Genomic DNA, 19,870 nt, shown 5'->3' on the forward strand with positions numbered 1-19,870 from the left:
AGACTAATGTGTAGTAACACTATAAACGTGTCTGAAACATAGACAGCTGAACTTGTAGAGTCACCCATCCAAGTTGCTTCTTCTAGTCCAAGGTTTTGGATCTGCAATGGCAAGATATTCACCCATAATTAGGAGGAGAAGCAAAGCACATTCCTCCAATTACAGGTAAGGTGGCCTTCACCCACGGACATTCTTAATTAAAACCTTGAAGAAGCTACTTGCATGAGTGGTGAGGCATCTTTAATGAACCCAGCAAGTCCAGTTTCCTTGGTTTCAACTTTGCTTTTTGGATATACCACAACATGGACGACTTCACCGACATAGTTACACCATTATATGTCACTGCAAATGTATTATTATTCACCAGATACACTGTAAGTCCCTTTAAAAGCATCCTATTGATACCCGGGTGGTTTGATACAGTAGGATAAAGTTTAATTAGTGTCCAGTCTATTTTCAAAGTAAATTACACACCCACAGTGGAGCCTTAGAGAATAAAAACACAGCCACAGAAGTCTGTGCTGCCGTTCACGGTCCTGAATCCACCTCAATGGGATTCCTCTTGACCGTGTTTCATATATGCTGTCATTTTTCATTAGATGTACTCTACATTACAATGTGCCATGAGAGTAAATGTTCTATATCTTTAATTGTTCCCCCTGTGCTCCGTCCAAAGGGTTTAATCACACTGCTCTTAGTCTATTCTGACATCTTTATTAAGCAGCCTCAAAAGAAGTTTGGCTCTGGTGTTGTGGAGTTTATGAAAAGTGGTTGTCCCTCACTTGTTTTCCCACGTTAGTTGCTTAATGAATGTATCTCAGGGTAATATCATTTAATTATAATAAAACAAAACAAGCGATGTGCGTACTAAACTTTTACAGGGTCCTTTGGTGCAATAAAATGTATGGCATTGTCTGTTGGTTTAGTAGAAAACAGTCTCCTAGAAATAGGTTGGAATAATAGATTAAGAGAGAATAAAAGATTTTATTTATTTATTTTTTTTACCTCCTGCCATTTAAATTATGGCTGAAGAAAGAGCTTTTCGGGGTTGAAGTGAAAAGTGAAAAGTGAATTAGTATCTTTAATAAATAGATGTTAAATGATAAAGTGAATATTAACATGAAACGTTCATATCTCCCAGGAAATGCCTCTCTCGTTACCTTGCCACGATATTGACTGGAATCCAAAAGTCATCTTCAGCACAGCATGCCGGCTGCTTTACTCACTCCCAAATTAGTTTTGAGCAGATGAGGCTGGTGAACGACCAATTCTAGCTCCACTTGACCTTTAGAGTTGTCTCTCTCCGCACTGATCAGAATCATAAAGACTGCAGGAGTGTGTGGGGTGGTGGTGGTGGGGTATGTTTCTTGTCGGTCTGGGTGAATGATTTATTGTTAAAATTAAAGAGCTTCTACTGCGAGTGAGAGCTCAGTTTTTGAGATGTTCTGATTCAATAAGAACTGAAGCTATTCTCTCATATGACCCATTGACACTGAGTTAAACATGTCTTACCCTAACCCTGTGGAATACCCATCAGCTGGTGTTCTCTTTACATCTGTATTCATATTTATAAGGAAATATTCCATTTTATAATTCTTGCTATCTTTTCTGTCCTTTTCTGTAATGCTATGCAGGTTCAAAGGACTCTGTATTGATCACAACTTCTCACGTGCGTCCCTTCGTCATTTCTATATTATATATTCTCAAATAGACTTTATTTTTCTGCTTGATAGGTTAAAACAAGTGGCATGGCCCTTACATTGCAATACAACGTGGCGAGGTCTGTTACCCTTTATAACCCGCAAGACACAACTCCGTTACTGAAACTATATCTTGGGTGTGATGGATTTTTGCAGCCCTCTACTGGTCAAAATGCAACATTACACATTTCACTGCAACGCCAACGTGAAATCTGACAATTTTCCTTCTCTCTCCTCATCCACACATCATATCTCAGTCTCTCTCTAAATTTGGGCTGATAACTCAATTTGAAATCACAAAATGTACACAAGTGTGATCCTTGCTGGAAGCGGGGAGATTAACACATCCTGGCTGCTAATTTCCAAAGCCACAAACCCACTAGTAGCCTGTTTCAATTTACAGTTTATGGTAAATGTAACTGTTTAATGAAGAGATTAAACAGCCAGTAATGATTTCAATGGCCTGTTCAGATGAGATGGACCTTTAGGGTTAATTCAGTTATTTGATTAGATTTAATTCTGTGTAAAACAGTTAACATGCTAAACAACATTCAGATTAAGCTTCATAAGTAAATGTCACAGAAAAAAACATTGGGATGTGCCCAGTTGACCGATGGCCTACTTTTACATACAATTTGGGGGACTTGAATTCTGTTCAAAAATCAACACTTCAGAGTTGCCTAATCTACATCTCTGTGTTTCTGTGTTGACTTAAATAGATGTTAGGTCTCTTTTTTATAAGGTAACATGAATGCACTATTGGTACACTTCATTTCAAGAGCCTTTGACGTTGTCCACGTTTACCTGGAACAAGCTGCCACCAAGAATTAAATAATTAAACAATATCTCTCTGCAGATACTACAGGTACCTGTATGTATGTGCACGTGCATGCATTCTGCACCTGAGTCTGTCTGAGATGGTGATGGTTGGTTGCATCTTGTGCCCAATGGGTGCGTGAAGACTCTGTTATCCAGGTCACAGTACATCCAAAAACAAAGCTGGACTTGGATGAGAGGTGAGACATCTTCAAGAAAACTCAAACAAGTAGCTTCATCTGCTCTAAGCTAGGGAGTTTAGTTTTATGCAAATACTGGAATTTGTTCACAACATGGGTGGTGTCTAGTTGTTAACTGAAATGTCTTCAAGAAAACTCAAACAAATCCAGTTGCCTTGGCTTTGTTCATGGATGCCTAAAATGTCGAATGAATTGTAAGTAATCTGTGGCACAATCCACCCGCCATATCCCGGGGTTCATGTCTGTACGGTTGATGTTATTCCTGGGCATGCGCGTTCTCATCCCCGGCATGAATCGCTGCCAACACCAGCCCCAGCGTCACGTGTGCAGCACGCCGTAGTCTCGTAATAACGTCAATGGCGGAAGGTTTCTGATCAGAGAGCAAGTGTGGAGAAACGGGAAGGTAGGGAAAGTTTTAGTGTTCAGCGAACTCTACGAAATAACGTCTTCCTGTCAAACATTAACGCTGTGACAGCTAGACCTCACATCGGTGCTCCATAACACGTATGAACATGCAGCGTACACATGAGACGCTTTTAAAATGAAACTTGATTATAGTTTGAGTGAAAGTGTAGCCGCAGTGTACAAAGCTGCCGCAGCCATAAGGTGTTTTATTACGGCTTATAATACTTTACTGGAAGCTAATTACCAGATACAAACTATAAAGAGCTACAATGCATTTTGATAGAGATAAAATTGGATGCAAGCAACTGATGTGGTAAGATATTTTTGCAGATCATTTGCAGAAGGCAAGCCACAACTGAATTTCATTCAAAGTGTAATAATCGGTTGATGACTGGCAGAAGCGTCCAGTTAATTTTAAGCTAGTTCTTCTTCTTGACAGCTGCTTAACCAGGAGTTTAACCTTGACTTTCAGTCAAAGGTGCAAGTAAGACCACATTTATTACTGTTGTTTGTTCTTCCTGAACTTTACTTCTGCCCATTTTTCTCTTTCACCTACACATTAAACGTAACAACAGTACTTATACACTGAATATGTGTTGGAAAAGCCATTAATGACCAACTTTTTATTGCAGTGAATTAAAGATGTCTGCAGTGTTGGTTGTGCATGGTGGTGCTTGGGCCATACCTAATGAACTGGCCAAGGCCTCTGTTGACGGAGTAAAAGCTGCGGCATGCGAAGGGTTTTCAGTGCTGACAAGAGGAGGAAGTGCACTGGACGCCGTGGAGGCAGCTGTGAGGGCTTTAGAGGACAACGCCGTGTTTAATGCAGGTAATTATTCTCCCCCACTTGTTGCCACACATTTACGGCCACTCATGATGGTGTTCTGGTATACCTCTGATCTGTAATCCAGTATCAGCTGGATAAAATTGAATTTAGCAGGTCATCGAAGCAACACCTCCAGATTTTCTCAATTAAACAGTCATTTTCGGCTTCTCAAAAGCAGCATAATTGATGTTCATTCCTTAGTAACAAAAGCCTTTTGATTGATTTTGTCCTTGTAGCTTTTAACAAACAAGAATAAATTAACATATCACATGAGTGAATGTGAATAGTCTGTTGTGTGTCATAAAAAAACAGCACAGCAAGTGCTTAATTAGCCTTGTGTTCATGTTGATGTATCCAGCATAGCCATGTGAACTGAAAAGGTTCGTTTAGGGTACTGCAGGACATAGACGCCGTAACCTAGGTACGTGACCTACGTATGTAGCCTACACCAGTGCAAGCCATTTATACTTGTCCACTCGTCAGTCTGTCTCGCTCTGTAATAAACACCACCAAAATGCTAGTCTATGCTGTGTCTATAATTGTTGCTCGTTCATTAGCAACAAAAGCCTTTTGATTGATTTTGTCCTTGTAGCTTTTAGCGAACAAGAATAAATTAACATATCACATGAGTGAATGTGAATAGTCTGTTGTGTGTCATAAAAAACAGCACCAGCAAGTGCTTAATTAGCGTTGTGTTCATGTTCAAGCCATTTATATTTGTCCACTCGTCAGTGTCTGTCTCGCTCTGTAATAAACACCACCAAAATGCTAGTCTATGCTGTGTCTTTTTTGCCTGTCGGGTCGTCGTGGTGCGTAGTTACATTTCTGGGGAGGTGCACGTCATCTACAACACTAGGGTGTGCGCAGGGTGTCACTGTAGCTACGCCGTCAATTTGACGCAGAAGCCTAAACCGCCTATTAGTTACCACATGTCAGTTTCAATGCAGCATAGAGTAAGTCAATAGATGGCAACAACAAATTTACATGACTAGCTTAAGGGAGACTTAAGGAAGACTTCTATAAGAACACTTAACTGGATATTAAATTAATGTTAAAAAGTCTTGAAGTACAGAACAGAGCTCCATTGTCTTGATTCACCATCTTCCTACTAGCTACCAGACAAAGTTTAATGCTTGGCTTACTTGCAGGTATGCCAGTAGGAACTATGAACCCTGGGACAAAATTTAACAAATAGGGTCTAGCCGTCATCCACGCCCACTCCAGCAACACAATCCACACTTAATACCAACACCACTGATTTCAAATAGGCTCTGGGCCATTAGCCTTGCAATGATGTCTAAAACCAATTTTTGAAATGCAGTGTTGGACTCATCCAGAACATCATTTGTTTCTCATACAAATATTTGTTATGATTATAAAGCACAAAAAGTCAGGTCACTTATTAAAAAAAAACAAAAAAACAACATTCTTTCAGGTTGGACTATGACATTTACACCCAAGCAGGATATCAGTGACAATCAGCTTTTCTGTGCCCTGTTGATTGATATTCTTTTACTCTGCTCTGCCTCCACCCTGTGGACTTTTGAGGATGTAGCAGGCAAAATAAAATGGAATAAATGGCAGCTATATGGCAGCAAAGTTGGAGGACAAACCAAGATTCAAAAATTCAAAGATTTTTATTGTCAATTCTCTATATTGTCAGGACAGAGTAGAGTCGAAAAGCGGTTTCTCTCTCACCTTAAACTAAGTATATATATATATATATATATATATATATATATATAAATAAACAGACACTCTAGAAGCAGCATGTTGAGGTGTACATGGACAGTAGTAAAAATGATACAGTAAGGTGCAGGAGTATGACATAACTTATAGTGAATGTATGAAAACGTATATGTTTTTATTTTTTGAGTTTGTGACATTTAATTTTAGGGCACGGGGCAACACTAAACGCTGACGGAGAAGTGGAGCTGGACGCCATCATCATGGACGGAAAGATGCTTGCCTGTGGAGCAGTGTCTTCAGTGAAGAACATTGCCAACCCCGTATCACTGGCACGGGCAGTGATGGAGAAGGTCTTTTTAAAAATACTTTGTTTTTGTCTGTTTTAAAAAATAAAACTTCTGTTGAATACTGAGGTTTAAAAAAATTACAGATATCAATTATTTTCCAAAATTCTTCAGTAGCATACAATTGTGTAATCATTTCACTAATTGTCTTGTAACTGTTCAGAAAAATTATTTAGTGTCGGTAGTGTCAAACGGAATTTAATACTTGGTGTACTGTTTCCCTACATTACTGTATGTGTTGTGAGTATACTTTCATACCTTACATTTGCTTGCTCTGGTCAATCTCAGACGTCCCACGTCATGCTGACGGGCCAAGGTGCAAACCTGTTTGCAGAGAGCATCGGCACTGCCACTGTTCCCACCGAGACGCTGGCGACTGAATACGAGAGGAGAGAATGGAAGAAGCACAAAAATTATTCTACCGGAGTGAAAGAAGATTTCAACTCTCAGTGGTATGTAGCTGCAGTGTTGTGAATGTTTATTTGGACAAAATCAGACAAAAACACAAACAGATGCTTTCATTAATGTTGGATCACTGTGACATTTCAGTGGCCTCTTGGATGAGTGGTGAAACCTCTTTAAGGAAGTTCAAACAAGTCCAGTTGCCTTTGTTTTAGCTTCGTTCTGGGGTTTTTAATGCTATTATATTCCAGTACAACTAACTATTTCTTGTTAAATACTGAATTTGAACAAACCAGAAGACTTTGTCAGCTACAGCAGCAACATAATGCATCAGGTTGCCTCAACAATAAATACTGTGCTCTTCCACATTATATCCTCCCTATTGTGTCTGCGAGTTTATTTGCATTTTAAGCTCTTATTTGGATAATATCGCCTGTTCCCATCCTAGGGCCCATGATACTGTTGGGGCGGTAGCTGTGGACTCTGCCGGTAATGTGGCGTGTGCGACGTCAACTGGAGGGATCAGGAATAAAATGGTGGGCAGAGTAGGAGACTCCCCGATCATTGGTATGGCTTTATTTACTTACTTACTTTGAAGAACTGCTGTTATTACACTGTGAATAATGCTGTCAGCTACCACTGAGAGTTAAATCATGATCACGATAACAAACAGCATAGGATCAAATTCATCTTTTATACTCTCTGCTCTTGTGTTTTACTAATCATGTTTTTGCAAGGGGTGGAAGAAGTATTCAAACCTTTTAACTAAATGAAAGTACTAGTACAACAGTTTAAAAATGAAAATTTGTTGGAAGAAACACTATGCTAACTACACACTGTTTGTTGTAAGACGTCAGAAGCCAAAAAGGTTGGAAACCACTGGTTTGGACTTTAATAATAGTTTTATCTTAAAAGATTTTATTTATATAATACATTATGTAAAATCATCATCTTAAAAATAACTAACGCTGCCAAATATAGGGCGGTAGAAAGTGGATTTTTTTTCCTGGAAACCATTGCTTGCTCTTGGGGCAAGTAGCATAAAATTGAAATGCTTTTTCTTGAGTTGGATTTCTGACTGTATTATGGCGCACACACGTGTGAGAATTGTTTTTTAATGTCCTTGTTCTCTCTCGCAAACAAGGCTGTGGAGGATTCGCAGACAACACAAGTGGTGCAGTTTCTTGTACCGGCCACGGAGAATCTATTCTTAAAGTCACACTGGCCAGACTGATTCTCTCACATATTGAACAAGGTAAAGTATCACAGTGTCAGTGTCTTTGCTACATACCAAGACAAGCCACATGAAAAAGAATTTACGCTACTTTTTTTTCACCAGATAAAGTTTGTCAGGTTTTGTGAAGTTTATTGTAATTGTAGTTTTGCTATGTTTCTACGCAGAATTAATGCAAGTGTACATTTGTGAAGGCACTGATTCTAAACATTGTATTTTTAAAGCATGTTTAGATTTGATCATTTGAATATTTGAATTACGGCTGCATTTACTGAATCTGTAGTGTGATGCACTGTGGAGTGTCATTAGTCAACTATATTCATATTTATTATTGCCCTTGCAGGCAAATCTGTAGCAGATGCTTCACAGTTGTCTCTGCAGCACATGGGAGATCGTGTTCGAGGAGCAGGAGGAGCGATTGTGGTTTCTCCGTCCGGGGAGTGGGCTGCCACATTTACCACCGAGCGAATGGCTTGGGCTGCTGTGGAAGGCAATGTGCTGTGGTACGGATTAGACCCAAACGAGAGACTGAAAGAGGAGTTGTCCCAATAATAGCGTTCTCACTTTTTACTGCATTTAGCAGTGTAATATAGAACTGTATTTCAGATGTTTTCTTCTAATTCATTTTGAATCTGTATTTGCTACTGTTAACTGTAGCTGAATTAAATTAGAAGTTCTTATCCGATGACAAAGCTACACACTGTACCTTTGTATGTCACAACGGTTATCGTACTTATAGTTAGCTTTAGCACAATTGACTTGTATTTCCTGTCCTATAATTGTTACATGTGAAAATATAGGGTGTCAAATTAATCATCTTAACTTTGGTCCTGTGTTCTAACAACATGGAGGCAACTGCATTAAATGTAGATTTCCTTTTTTAGATCCAAAATGCGGACCATACAATCACAACAAATGTGAACGTAATAAAAGATGTACTGTACATGTCTACATGTGTTGTTTCTCAAACTTGATGGCTCCATATGAACACCTTCTTTAGTCAGTGTTTTTCATTTTTAGTCCTGGTTTTCAGCTGAGCATGGTGGATTGCCATCAGCTGCTCTTGACAAGGCGGGAAAAAAAAGCAGCTGTCACCCACAGGGTTAAACAGATTTTAGTCATTATTGACACTCTATAAACAACAAGGTAGATTACCTGAAGTCTGTGAAACATAGCTGAGCTTTTTTTCACCTAAGGTTGCTCACTTTTGTAAAAAGGTGTTTGATTTTCAGTTCTCTTTTGAGCACCTCTTGTAAAATGGACTCCTAGGGGGCCATTAACATAAAAATAACCTTTGTCTTGAGCTTCCATTTCGCAAGCAGAATTGTTAGCCTCACTCAGTTCTTCGCAACAATGGCTACTCATCAGGAGACTATCATTGTATACAAACGGGTTTTGTAAATTACAATGAGCTCTAATGAAGATTTGCTCCAGCTAAGGTCGAGAAGCAGTGTTGAATGCCTGAATGATTTGTTTGAAGAACCAGAGACTGAAAAGGCTACCTAAATATTTCCTAGATATTTACTAGAAATGTTTTTATGCTATAATAGATGTATACAGTAAGTATTTGGGCACTAAAATCCTAAGACTAAAAGAAAGCAATCCTGAAAGATCATTTGTGACTTTGTGATTTTGACTTGATTTATGGTTTCTTGAATTGCAAATATCCTCTATATGTTATGGATCCTGCATATTTTTTTTAAACAAATTGCAAATATTATAACCACCTTTCACATGTTTCATCTTGGTATTTTTTTTAAATTGGGAATTAAAAATATTTTAACTTGAATGACTGGATGGCTAATCTTCAAGTTCTCGCTTCCATTGTTTGAAAACCTGACTCTTAAGACACTCGTTGCTTATTCGAGACAATCTGAAGTCTTGTTAACACAGCATGCAGAATAAAAGCATGTCACATATATGTGTGTAGTATCTCTACTATCAGCTGCCACGCTACCTGTAAACAACAGAAGCCACGTGACAAGCAGCGTTGCCTGTCAGGGGGCTTTGCAGCAGCGGGACGAAAGACGGCTGACTTAGAGGAAGTTGCTTGGAGCAGTTGTGCTAGTATGTAACCTTAAACGAACTGGCAGCAGCCTTGGGGTACGAGAGAGGTAAGGGCCATACATATATATATATATCTACGAACAATGGTTTGTAAACATTTAAACTGCAGGCGCAGGGACAGCTGTGTGTGTCATCACCTAACGTCCGTTAGCAGCACTCAGGCTGCAAACAAACTTGGTTTCTAGGGCCTGTGCTAAAGCGACTTAGCTAACCCGTCATACATATTTAGCATCGTCCTGTTTATTTAAATATGTGCACATTTTCAAAACGCATTTTAGATGTTTTTGGCACGAATGTTTAACGGTGCATGCACCATTTATGGGGACGGCGATGGACTTTATAACAGTGACGTATCTTGGGTGATAACTTCCTCTGTAAGTTACCGTTAGCTTGCTAGCATACGTGATAAGCGTTCTGCAACGGATGGCAGTTAGCCGTCTCGCAGCGCTAGCATGCTAACTAGCTAACAGCTCATTGGCAAAACACTCCCTCTGTAACGCCATGTTTCATATGGACATTAAGTCATACTAGAAGCTATTTAATAAACCATATAGAGTTACAGAACTGTTTACGACAGGGGTTATATTTTATTTTCGACCACTTACTGTTTAATTTTGGCCTTCTCCGGGATGTGTAGTCGTAGCCTTGCTTGATTTAAAAACATTGAACAGGGGGGGGGGGGGGGGGGTGCGTTATCGTTAGCTTCCCTCCCGACTTCAAGTTGGACACGGGGATAGTTTAGTTGTCTTGCACGCACTTAAATAGCCTCAAACTAATTGGACAAAAAAAAAAAAACCATGAATGGCCAACAGGAAATAGCCAAGATGCCAGGCGACGTTGGCTCAACGTAGCAGGACAGCAAACAGGGTGAAGTTTAAAACTGTCTGTCACTTTGTTCAACAGCTGCTATATTTATCTATTGTACAGTAGTGTGTTTAATTAAAGCATCACCCACAGCAGACATTATTTAACTACTTGCTTTCTTTATTATTAGTTGCTAGTAATTATATCGAGTTTTCTCTGGCACTTAATACTAATCCTCTTTAGTTTGCTGAGATTAGACCATAATGGCCCCCAGAGCCCAGTTTAGACAGAGAGCCAGTGCAGCTTGGTTTATGATCATGGTCCGTGATAGCAGTCTTAAGATAATGTTATATGTTTTTTTTTTCCCCCCTCAATTAAAAATTACTTATTTGACACGTGATATTCTGCCTGTGTGTTTATGCAGGAAGGCAGCGGCATTCATGGATATTGTGGACACCTTTAACCATTTAATACCCAGTGACCAGTTGGATGACTCTCTGGCGATAGGTCAGAATTTGGAGTGTGAAGCCAGTAATGAGTTTGGGACAGGAGTCAGGCCGGAAGATTCACTGAAGAACATGCTCAGTGACAAAGATCCCATGTTTGGAGCGTGTGCGAGCACTCAGCCTGGCTTCAATCTGCTGGACAGTGAAGACCCCACTTTTCCGACTGCTGACCCTGCAGGTATGTCCACAGACGAAAATAGCGTGCGAAAAAAAAATGCCTGAATGTTGATCAGTACTTAAAGGGCTGGGAAATGTGATGAAGGAAGTTTTAAATATGCGTCAACAGCTTGCAAGTGTAAATTATTCACCAACACATTTTCTCTGTACTAGTTATATTGCTTTTCTTATACCATTTTGGAGCATAACTATAAATGTGGCGCTTTCAAGCTGTTGTGACTGCCACATAGCTTGAACTACTAGTGTTTAAGATTGTTTTATAGCAGATTATTACTTGCTCCCTCACACACAAAGAGTAATTCATTTATTTTGCCTTTTGCAGCTTGCAAAAGTGGTTCAGCATCCACAAGCCCCAATAATGACGTGAAAGTTGCACAAATCACACAAGTCAAGAGGCCTGTTGGCAGGCCAAAAAAACAGCCACGCCCTTCAGAGTCTTCAGGTAAGTGGATTTTTATTTGTGTTTCCATTAGCACCCTGTAATATGTTCAATTTATAGACTTCAACACTTTTGTTTTTTTGCTTTCACTTGTTGCAACAGTACTTAGCGGCGGCTCTCAACCTACCGTGACGACCAACACCGTGACCCGAGGACGACCCGGAAGGAAACCAGGCACAAGGCTACGCAAGTCATTTCTTATTGAGAAAGGAGTTAAAGGTGCGCAACTGAAGAAAGAATTAACTCTGGGCGGGCGTATTAACATTGAAGACCTTGATGGGGGAGTGTGGCTGAAGCCTACAGTTATTTTGAGACGACTAACTGTCACAATCGGAGGATTCAAGATTGAGTTGCTTCCAGGACCCTCTTACGCAGAAAGTGATGAAGCAACCCAGTCTGCCGGCCCTGATGGTGGTTCGTCTTCTGGTGGGCACGTTGGTACCGCCATTTTGCCAGATGATGCTGTCAAAGTAGAGAATCCCGTGCCAGAGAATGTCGCAGAGATGGATGTAAATGAGAAGAGCTCTACAGACGACGCAGCCATTGGGTTGGGTCCTTATGTGAATCCTAATGATGTGCAGACCTCCAATGGGACATCAAAAACGAGCCCCTCCACACAAGAGACAAAACCTGACAGTCGGAGTATTTCTGGAAAGGAACAGCCAGTCGGTAAAGAAAAAGTCAGCATCAAACAGCCAGAGAGCAATGAGAATAACACAGCTACTGTTAGAAATAAGACTGAAGTCAAGGAAATGCAACAGAGTGTGGCCAAAGCACTGCCGAAACAAGGACTGGCATCAAATAAGAACAAGGACTTGGTGTCTTGTAAAACAAGCAACATCATTAAGGAGCACAAGATGCCCCAAAACATACCATCCAAAATCATCCAAAAAGGAGACCTGCTGAAAAAGAAATCTCTAAAGGAAAAGCAAGACATTACACCTTTAAAAAGGCCTGCAGACACCCAAAGTGAGCATGCTGCTAAAGTGCAGAAGATACAGGGCACAGGTGACATTAAAGTGAAGCCAAAATTGCCAAGTACGCCTGAAGTGAAGAAGATCCCGCCATCTGCCAACCGTGCTGGCGATCAGCAGACACAAGACAAACATACCAGTCCTCACAACAGCTCCAGAGTTGAGACCGCTCACCCGGCGCACGCTCATCCGGTCAATTGTTTAAAAACACTAGAAGAAATAGGGCAGGATAAATTGAAAGCGAAAAAGGTGGAAAAGATTCTTCAAAAACAGAAAAGTAAGAATGCAAGAAGCCTCTCTGTGGATGAGCCGCAGCTGTTTATTCCAGATAACGCTCCTGTTGTGAAGAAGGAAACTGCCGAGGAGCAACTTGCTAATAGCGAGCCTACGTGGGATGGAAACAACTGCTGCGGTCTGTGCAAAAAACACCACAATAACATGTAAGTGTTGCTCTTCACTTAATACAAACAAGTACTGCGCAATATAACAGTTTAATCACTGAGCAGGAATTGCAGTGTTGGTGCTTTTTCTGTTTGCCTGGTGTTGAAAGGCTAATTTGCAACACGTCTTTAATAAAATCTGTACTTTGTTTAGGTTCATGGTAGGCTGTGGTCGCTGCGACGACTGGTTCCACGGCGACTGCGTTGGTCTTGACCTGACGAAAGTGCGTGAAATGGAGGAGGAGGACCAGATGTACGTGTGCTTGAAGTGCTGTGAGGAGGAAAGCAAGAAGGTGGAGCCGGAGCCACCGAGTGCAGCTAAGCCGGAGGTTCAGGCAAAACCTGAAGTGCAGGATCAGAAGCCTCCTCCCAAGCCCCGTCCAGGACCCTCGCAGACACTCACATCAGGGGGCGTCAGACCAGTAAGAAAGGTAAGCGCTACCTCTGTGAGCGCTCATAATAAAACGTTCTGAATCTTATGAATGTGAATCTTTCATACACAAAGACTACCTTGTTATGTGTTTCCTCCAGCTAATACATCCTCTGATATTAATCATAGCCAGTGTTACCTCTATACAAGGGTTTGTTGTCTTTTTTTGCTTTTACTTTTTCTGTACAAGCACATGGGTGTGTGGTTAACAGGGTGCGCTCACCGAAGTTTAAAATTCACATCTCACTGTTTTGTTTGTACTTTCAGCTACGGAGTTTTGATAGGTCAAGTGTCATTTTTTTGGTGGTTGTCATATCTTTGACGGTTGTTCTTTTTAATGTTCTTTTTGCTCTTCCCTCCTAAATTAGGATTCGGATCGAAGGCAGTCCGCAGACGTCAGAGAAGCAGCTCATAAAACAGGTACTTTACTGACTGTGAATGTCAAATGAAGACAGTTTTCGTCTTGTTGTATGTGCAGCGCTTTGTGTTCAAAGCCAGGCTGGGTTCACAACAGATGAATATATAGTATACAACATATTATTGGTATTGAAATCTTTTACACCTTTTTACTGCCTATTCAGAAGAGACATGTGACAAAATTTCCATTACATATGTGTCTATACAGCCTCATAAGAGCCTCAAATAAGACAAGTAAAAGTGCTTGCGACAGGCGAGAATTTGGTGGTGCCACTTTCATATCCTCGAATATAACCTCTCCAAAATTGCCTACCAGCTCATTGTTGATATTTCAACAACACAAGAAATATCACCGTTTCAAAAACATGAGTGAGTGGGTGGTGGTTTCCTAAAATAGCTGCAAACAGTTCCTGTTGTGTTGCTTCAGTATAGGGAAATAAAATGTGGTCCACAAAAAAACAAATACCAGATTCCCCTCTGAAGTTTGAAGGAGAACACATGGTGACTGTTAGGTGCGTATAGGTTTTTCCAAAGTAATGCCATGTCTACTACAGCATTTAGAAGTCATAATACGCTGTGATGTTACTTTAAATAGGCATTTAGAAATCACAGTTTTTTAGTCGGTGAAACTAGTTTCCATATAGGGTGACTGGACTTGTTTTGCATTGTGGTATTGTTTGGTTTGTCTGTCCGTGGCTATTGTAGGGCCATGGTGGGTAGGGCTCAGTGTGAGCTAACAAAACATAGTGTAGTTACAGGTGATTACACAAATGAAGTTATGAATGAAAATATGTTTATGTTCATATTCCAGTCTTAAATACGAAGTAACAGCTAAAGTTTAAAATCACAGTTTATACGTTACTTTCTTGTATCACAACTAATGTATAATTTATATTTTGTTGTCCGTTGTGACTCACTATATGTTGTTATTCTGTCCACAAAGGTTCACACCTGAAACATGAGACAAAAAGTAGAACTCATTCTTCATCTTCAAAGAAACCTGTGTCTGTGGAGGCGATCAGGCGAAGTGTGCGTGATTCTCTGAAAGAAATCCTCATACAGAGGTGAGAATTTCACGAGGAAAAGTAATTGACAGTTGTGTGAATACTTATATTTACATGGATTTAATTTTTTACTAACAATTACACAAATGCGATGTGTTCCCCTCAGGTTGAAGGAGTCTGATTTGAACATCTCGGTGGAGAGGGCCTGTGAAGTTGCCAAGAAGACAGAGAGAGAGCTTTTTCATTTGTATAAAGACACTGACAACAAGTACAAGAACAAGTACAGGAGCTTAATGTTTAACCTGAAAGATACTAAAAATAATGTAAGTATCATTTTACATCAGTCACGGTCCAAATGTAGAGTTTTCCGTTTTAATATGAACATAGTTTCATTTGCTTTATTTATATTTTTTAGATACTCTTTAAAAGGGTTCTCAAAGGGGAGATTTCTCCTGGTAATCTAATTCGATTGAGTCCGGAGGAACTGGCCTCTAAGGAATTGGCAGCTTGGCGACAAAGAGAGAACAGACACGTAAGTTTTCTCATATTTTATTGGACATATTTAATAGTTTAGCAGTTAACCTGATGTTTTGCCATTTTACTAATCCCTTTTGTTGCATTTTGTCATGCAAAACTTTCAGCAGCCACCTAAAAAAAAAAAAATTATTTCCTCATTTTACAGACAATTGAGATGATTGAAAAAGAGCAAAGAGAGGTGGAGAGACGGCCGATCACCAAGATCACACACAAAGGGGAAATTGAAATTGAAAGCCAGGAACCAGTAAAAGCACCGGAGCCTATAGAGGTAGGACAACTATCACTATTAAGTGTAGTAAAAGAAAACAAAAAACAAGATGACTTCTGGTCTAATTTAGGTATTTTGTTTTTCCTGTTTTCAGCTTGAGCCTTCTCCCAAAGCTACAGAAGTCTCATCAGAACCTCCAATATCCCCAGAGAAGAAAGCAGAGATTACTAAAACAGAGAAAGACACTACAAGCCTACACAAATCTCACTTATTTGATCTACACTGCAAAATCTGTACAGGTAAATCCTGACATCAGCACATAAAATGATATTGGTCATTAAGCTCTGTTTTTATTGTACCTATGTCTTTAGTTACTGACTTGCGGTGTTACATTTTCTTGTATAAGGTCGTATGGCGCCCCCTGTGGAGGAGGCACCAACCAAAGTGGTCAAAGTTGCCACTACAGTTGTCCGGAGGCAGTCTTCCAAAACGGAGGAGACGAAGAGCACGCCGAAGCCTGCCGCCGACGATGATCTGCACCTTACTGTTTTAGAGGAGAGCTTCCGAAGCGCTCAGTCGGGTTATGAAGGAAGGTAAGCAGTTATCTCAAGCACGTGGTGACGTCCTGCTGTATGACAGGTGTCTGCATGCTTCCCTCATTGCTGCTGTATCTGTTCCAGGTCGGACCACACCGCTGGAAGAGAGGAAGAAGCTGCTTTCCTTTCCAACCTGAAGTCCCTGTGGCGAGGATTCATTCAAATGCACTCCGTGGCAAAACTTGTGACAAAAGCTTTTCCTGTCTCGGGCATTTTGGACAACTTGACTGAGGTAAGGTGGAAACGGAAGAATGTTTTTAAAGTGTGAATCGTTTTTGCAGTGTCCAGTTCAAGTATTTTCAAGCTACTATCCTCCCCCTGAGCTAAACACACACACAAAAGCACTTTGGCCCTTTTCACACTTGGCATTGAAATTAGTCTTGGGCCATCTAATTACAAGCAGACAGCTTTGAGTACAGGTGTGAATGCACCCAGGACGCATTAAACGTATTGATATCTGATTGCTCAGGCTACATTTGGAGGGGTCTAGGCTGCATATTATCATGTGCATACGAGTTCTGCTTCACTCACATTGCTCTACACAATAAGCCTTACAATGCAAACTACTTGGGATCCAAATGTGCGAATACTATATATGCTTTGATGTCTTTGTTTTCCAATAGGACCTTCCGGATAGCATTCAAGTTGGTGGTAGGATAAGTCCGCAGATAGTGTGGGACTACCTGGAGAAGATTCGAGCAACTGGAACAAAAGTGAGTTTTGTGCTGCTTTGCTTTTTAAAATCAAGTCAAATCCAATCACCCGCAATTGCGTCCAATTTTATGTGGACATGAAAAAAAACATAATACCAAAGCTGTGGTCAAACTTCTGGTACATTCATTTCTTTTGTCTTATTAAAGGAGGTGTGCCTGATTCGCTTCTCCCCTGAGACGGAGGAAGATGAGATCTCCTATACTCTTCTGTACGCCTACTTCAGCAGTCGCAGGCGTTTCGGGGTGGTGTCCAATAACCTGAAACAAGTTAAGGACATGTATCTCATTCCTTTGGGTGCCACGGAAAAAGTTCCACATCAGCTCGTTCCTTTTGATGGGCCAGGTAACACTAGACCTCTTTTTTCCTGGGCTAATTATTTTCTTCTGGCGAATTACACAAACATTACTCATCTTTCACACTTAATTACTCTTTCTGACAGGTTTAGAAAACAACCGTGGCAACCTTCTCCTCGGACTCATTATTCGCCAGAGGCCGAAAAGGGACTTCCTTCCTGTGGACGTGAACGAGTCTGCGAGGATTGTTCCCGAAATCAAGCCAATCACCATTTCCATAAAAGAAACCAGAGCAGCCGAGGAGGATGAGAAGTTTTTCCTCTCGTCCTTGACGGCTCCACATAAAAAAGAGAAGGAAAAAACACTTAAAACTACTGAAGATGTCGATGAGCCAATGACGGAGGCTTTTGAAGAACCCCCTGCACCAGAGGAGACCAACAGTCAGGAATCCCAAAAACCACTTCGCTTTCTTCCAGGTGTGCTCGTGGGCTGGGGTGGTGAATTACCACCTCTGCCAGATTTTGGCACATCACCACAAGACACCCAGAAGACGCAGCCTGCTCCGAAAACAGAAGCACCGACCGGAAACGTAAAAAGCCCGACAGCTGCAGCGCCACGAGATCGCTTTGTCATCAAGAAGAAAGAAGCTAAACCTGTTAAAGCTGAACCGGAGCCATCCGGCCCAGCTGATACACCTGCTGCTAACAACACGCTGAAAAAAGATGCTGCAGCAGCGATCCACAGTGCAGCAGTCTCGCTGAAAGATAAGCCTCCAGATGTATCGACTGAAGCGTTCCTGGCAAGCTTGTCAGCGGCTCCGAGCGGGACTGAAACTAGCAGCGCCGCCTCGACAAACAAAGGCGACGCTGGCCCTTTGTCTGAACCTGAGAAAGGAGCAACTGAAGGGAATTCCTCGCCGCAGTCGAAACCCCAGGCTGCTTCAGATCACACAAATGGCTCAAAACCTCCTTTAAGTGGAATATTGAAAAAATCTTCAGCATATTCCACTGTGAATGAAGATAAAACAACGGTGCTACAAAAGGATAAAGCCAGTCTCCCAGATCCTTCGAGTTCTAAACCCGCTCCCTCGTTGAGCAGCATTAGAAACAATCCAGTCGTACCATTTCACCAAGGTTATTTACAACTTTCTCAGGCCAAGCGCAAGCCTGAAGAGCAAAGCCAAACTGTGACTCAGTCATTACCCAGCAAAACGGATGATCCTGACACCGCCCAGGCCGGTGCTGTAGTAACTCAGGCACCTCCTACAGTCCAGGAACCTCAAGCAGAGTCTAACACCGAAGCCCCTGAGCCCCAACAGGACTCGGTAACGGCACCAGCTCTCCCAGCATACAACAGCGCAGCACCTTTGCCCTTGCAGCAGCAACAGCCTCAGGTACCTGGCAGCTGTGATTACCCAATCACCCCTGCTCCAAACACCTTCTCCACCCCAAACATCCAGGATCAGAATCATAGTATGCAATGGGCACAGGATAGCGCTTCACAGGCTCTCCCTGGAGTTCAATCGCAGTACCCCGAGAGTTACTCGGAGCCGCCCGGCCGACCCCCGTCCCTGGCCAAAGACTACAAGCGCATAGAGGAGCGATACAGCGACCCGTGGGAGAGGCCGCGCAACACCGAAGACCGAGATCACCAGGGGAGGCACAGCTACCACCGGGATTCGCATCACAGCAAGAAGAGCAGACACCACGACCGGGAGCGGGAGAAGAAGCACGACCGCGGCCAGGATGACAAGTACAGAGAGAAGGGCCGGCACCACGCACACTCAGACGACCGCTACGGCGAGAAGAGGAAAGACAGGCACCACAGCGATGACTACAGCAGCCGCCACAAGGACAGACACAGACACAGACGGGACTCTGATTACGAGAACGGACGGAGAAGTTCAAAAGACAGTTACTCATAATCCGGTTGTGTTTTTGTTTTTTTTAAAGCCCTAAAAAAAAGAGTTTGGGCTCTTTAAAAAAAAAAAAGGACTCTTCAGCTTCTTGGTCACATGGTACAAACCACTTTACCATTTTGTACACCGGTCTGCTTCTATATGCCATGTCTTTCATAGAAGTTGCATTTTAGGTTAGTGACAGTACAGCCAATATGAGATATCATTTCAGTGGAATTATGACTACTGCTTAATTTCTGTTCAGACCAAGAAAAAAAGCTCAACATTTTCACCTTTTTAACCTTTTATTGTATTTATCTTATTGAGCTGCTGTACTTCCTACAAATGGTTAACGTACAGTACATCACGGCTGTGGACCATTTGGTGAAAGATTTAAGTTCACAAACATTTGGCCTGAATGTAACACAGAAACTATTTAACTAAAGGACAAATCTAAACAGCAGCTTTGTTTTGTTTTTCCTTTTTTTTTTTTTTTTAAATTTCTGAAATAAATATTTTACAAACGTTAATGTACATTTTGGCTTGTAATATACTTTAGAGATGAAGTGTGCCTTTGCACCGTGTGTTTATGTACAGTTCGTAATAAAGCTAATCTTTTTTTATTGTTGATTATAAAAGGAAAAAAAAAAAGTCTCACATTTCTTTGTAAAAGTTTTATCTTGTGCTGTTACAATAAATGTTGACTGTAAAGTTATTTACAGAAATGGATGAGTCTGCGCAGGAATTGAAA

The 19,870-nt window shown here is 41.2% G+C and overlaps 2 protein-coding genes across 5 annotated transcripts; both read left to right on the forward strand.

Annotated features, from left to right (window-relative positions):
* Positions 1–3,057: 3,057 nt before the first annotated feature.
* LOC311500828 (isoaspartyl peptidase/L-asparaginase) lies at positions 3,058–9,001 on the forward strand. Of its 3 annotated transcripts, none has more exons than XM_084562433.1 (8): positions 3,079–3,119; positions 3,561–3,605; positions 3,754–3,950; positions 5,844–5,986; positions 6,269–6,432; positions 6,831–6,949; positions 7,527–7,637; positions 7,960–9,001. In XM_084562433.1, exons 3-8 carry the CDS (start codon positions 3,764–3,766, stop codon positions 8,166–8,168), a joined length of 933 nt encoding a protein of 310 aa, XP_084418559.1. In that variant the 5' UTR covers positions 3,079–3,119; positions 3,561–3,605; positions 3,754–3,763; the 3' UTR covers positions 8,169–9,001. The 3 variants fall into 3 exon arrangements, with proteins under 3 accessions (XP_084418560.1, XP_084418559.1, XP_084418561.1); XM_084562435.1 differs by having other exon boundaries at positions 3,088–3,119; positions 3,561–3,599; XM_084562434.1 differs by lacking the exon at positions 3,561–3,605 and having other exon boundaries at positions 3,058–3,119.
* A 532-nt stretch (positions 9,002–9,533) lies between these two features.
* Positions 9,534–19,824, forward strand: phf3 (PHD finger protein 3). Of its 2 annotated transcripts, XM_084562429.1 has the most exons (17): positions 9,534–9,730; positions 10,912–11,171; positions 11,493–11,612; positions 11,712–11,828; positions 11,970–13,023; positions 13,178–13,454; positions 13,822–13,873; positions 14,814–14,934; positions 15,041–15,197; positions 15,290–15,406; positions 15,557–15,679; positions 15,774–15,918; positions 16,026–16,212; positions 16,300–16,447; positions 16,839–16,928; positions 17,076–17,271; positions 17,369–19,824. In XM_084562429.1, the coding sequence occupies exons 2-17, from the start codon at positions 10,928–10,930 to the stop codon at positions 19,144–19,146; spliced, it is 4,926 nt and encodes a 1,641-aa protein (XP_084418555.1). In that variant the 5' UTR covers positions 9,534–9,730; positions 10,912–10,927; the 3' UTR covers positions 19,147–19,824. The 2 variants fall into 2 exon arrangements, with proteins under 2 accessions (XP_084418555.1, XP_084418554.1); XM_084562428.1 differs by having other exon boundaries at positions 11,712–13,023.
* The last annotated feature ends 46 nt before the right edge of the window (positions 19,825–19,870 follow it).

This window comes from Chelon labrosus (assembly GCF_963514085.1).
Source record: "Chelon labrosus genome assembly, chromosome: 15".
NCBI classification, from domain to species: Eukaryota; Metazoa; Chordata; class Actinopteri; order Mugiliformes; family Mugilidae; genus Chelon; species Chelon labrosus.

What these genes read in the sequence shown, in the direction of transcription:
- LOC311500828 (XM_084562434.1), top strand. Translation starts at nt 3,764, where the DNA reads ATGTCTGCAGTGTTGGTTGTGCATGGTGGTGCTTGGGCCATACCTAAT. An exon ending in CAACGCCGTGTTTAATGCAG is followed by an intron (nt 3,951 to 5,843) that starts GTAATTATTCTC and finishes ATTTAATTTTAG; the next exon opens with GGCACGGGGCAACACTAAAC. An exon ending in TCTCTCACATATTGAACAAG is followed by an intron (nt 7,638 to 7,959) that starts GTAAAGTATCAC and finishes TTGCCCTTGCAG; the next exon opens with GCAAATCTGTAGCAGATGCT.
- phf3 (XM_084562428.1), top strand. Translation starts at nt 10,928, where the DNA reads ATGGATATTGTGGACACCTTTAACCATTTAATACCCAGTGACCAGTTG. An exon ending in TCCGACTGCTGACCCTGCAG is followed by an intron (nt 11,172 to 11,492) that starts GTATGTCCACAG and finishes TGCCTTTTGCAG; the next exon opens with CTTGCAAAAGTGGTTCAGCA. An exon ending in AAGCACCGGAGCCTATAGAG is followed by an intron (nt 15,680 to 15,773) that starts GTAGGACAACTA and finishes TCCTGTTTTCAG; the next exon opens with CTTGAGCCTTCTCCCAAAGC.